Below are 900 nucleotides of genomic sequence, written 5' to 3' on the forward strand. Positions count from 1 at the left end.
TGCACAGCCCGTGCCTTTCCCTCCCAGCCCCAAGGGGCTCCCAGCCCCTAGAGACCCTCCTCCCTACGACGGGAAGAAAAGCAAACAGAGCCCAGACGCTGCTGGCCCAGAGAGCCCCCCTGACCCTGTGCTCCATGCCGGGGAGAAGGACCCTGCTGGTGTCCTCTCAGGCCGGGTGGGTGCCTGGACCTGCTGCCCGTTCCCCTGCCCTGGGCCAGGGGTGTACCAGCCCCCAGGCACACTGCCCCCGTCACCCTTCCCGGAGCTGGGGCTGTGGAGGAAGAGTGCAGCCACACTGCCCGTGGAGGTGCCGCACTTCTGCAAGGAGGCTGATGGCACGGGGCAGAAACTCTACAGGCCCACGGTTCTGAAACCCATACCCACCAAGCCTGCCATCCCCCCACCCATCTTCAACGTCTTTGGCTATCTTTAGCAGGGTGGGTGCAGGAATCGTGCCAAACACGACAGCTCCGGAGGGTGAATTGAAATGCCCGGTTGGGCACCAGGCATGAGCTGCTGGCAGTGTGGAGCGATGGGGAAAGGAGGCTGGTGATCAGACCCTATTCCTCATGGGAGGCTGAAGGGATTTAATAACTGCTGGGAAGCTACTTGCGCTCCACTCTCCTCTCAGTACACGGGTGTAAATCAGGAATAAGCCTTACGAAGCCGGTGGCATGAGGCAAACCAGGGCTCTTTCATCGACGAGCATTGTCTGAGCCATGGCAATCGGGGCTGCAGGCCATTCATAGCTGCACTTGTAACACCTAGGAGACCTCCTCCATGTGGGAACATCTTTCTAGGGCTGCCCTGTGGCAGCAGCAATGAAATGAAATGAATTAAACCCATTCAAAGAGGGTTTTTTTGTACTTTAAAGTAATTCCAGAGAAGTCAAGATATTCA

At 57.9% G+C, this 900-nt stretch overlaps 1 protein-coding gene across 1 annotated transcript in view; it reads left to right on the forward strand.

The window, feature by feature from the left end:
- FAM181A (family with sequence similarity 181, member A) overlaps positions 1–433 on the forward strand; it is an 861-nt gene extending 428 nt beyond the window's left edge. Inside the window, 1 exon segment of the mRNA XM_009082356.1 lies at positions 1–433. This exon segment is cut by the window's left edge and continues 189 nt beyond it. Coding sequence (XP_009080604.1) covers positions 1–433 — 433 coding nt within the window.
- The last annotated feature ends 467 nt before the right edge of the window (positions 434–900 follow it).

This window comes from Acanthisitta chloris, unplaced genomic scaffold (genome assembly GCF_000695815.1).
Source record: "Acanthisitta chloris isolate BGI_N310 unplaced genomic scaffold, ASM69581v1 scaffold2839, whole genome shotgun sequence".
In the NCBI taxonomy this organism is placed as follows: Eukaryota; Metazoa; Chordata; class Aves; order Passeriformes; family Acanthisittidae; genus Acanthisitta; species Acanthisitta chloris.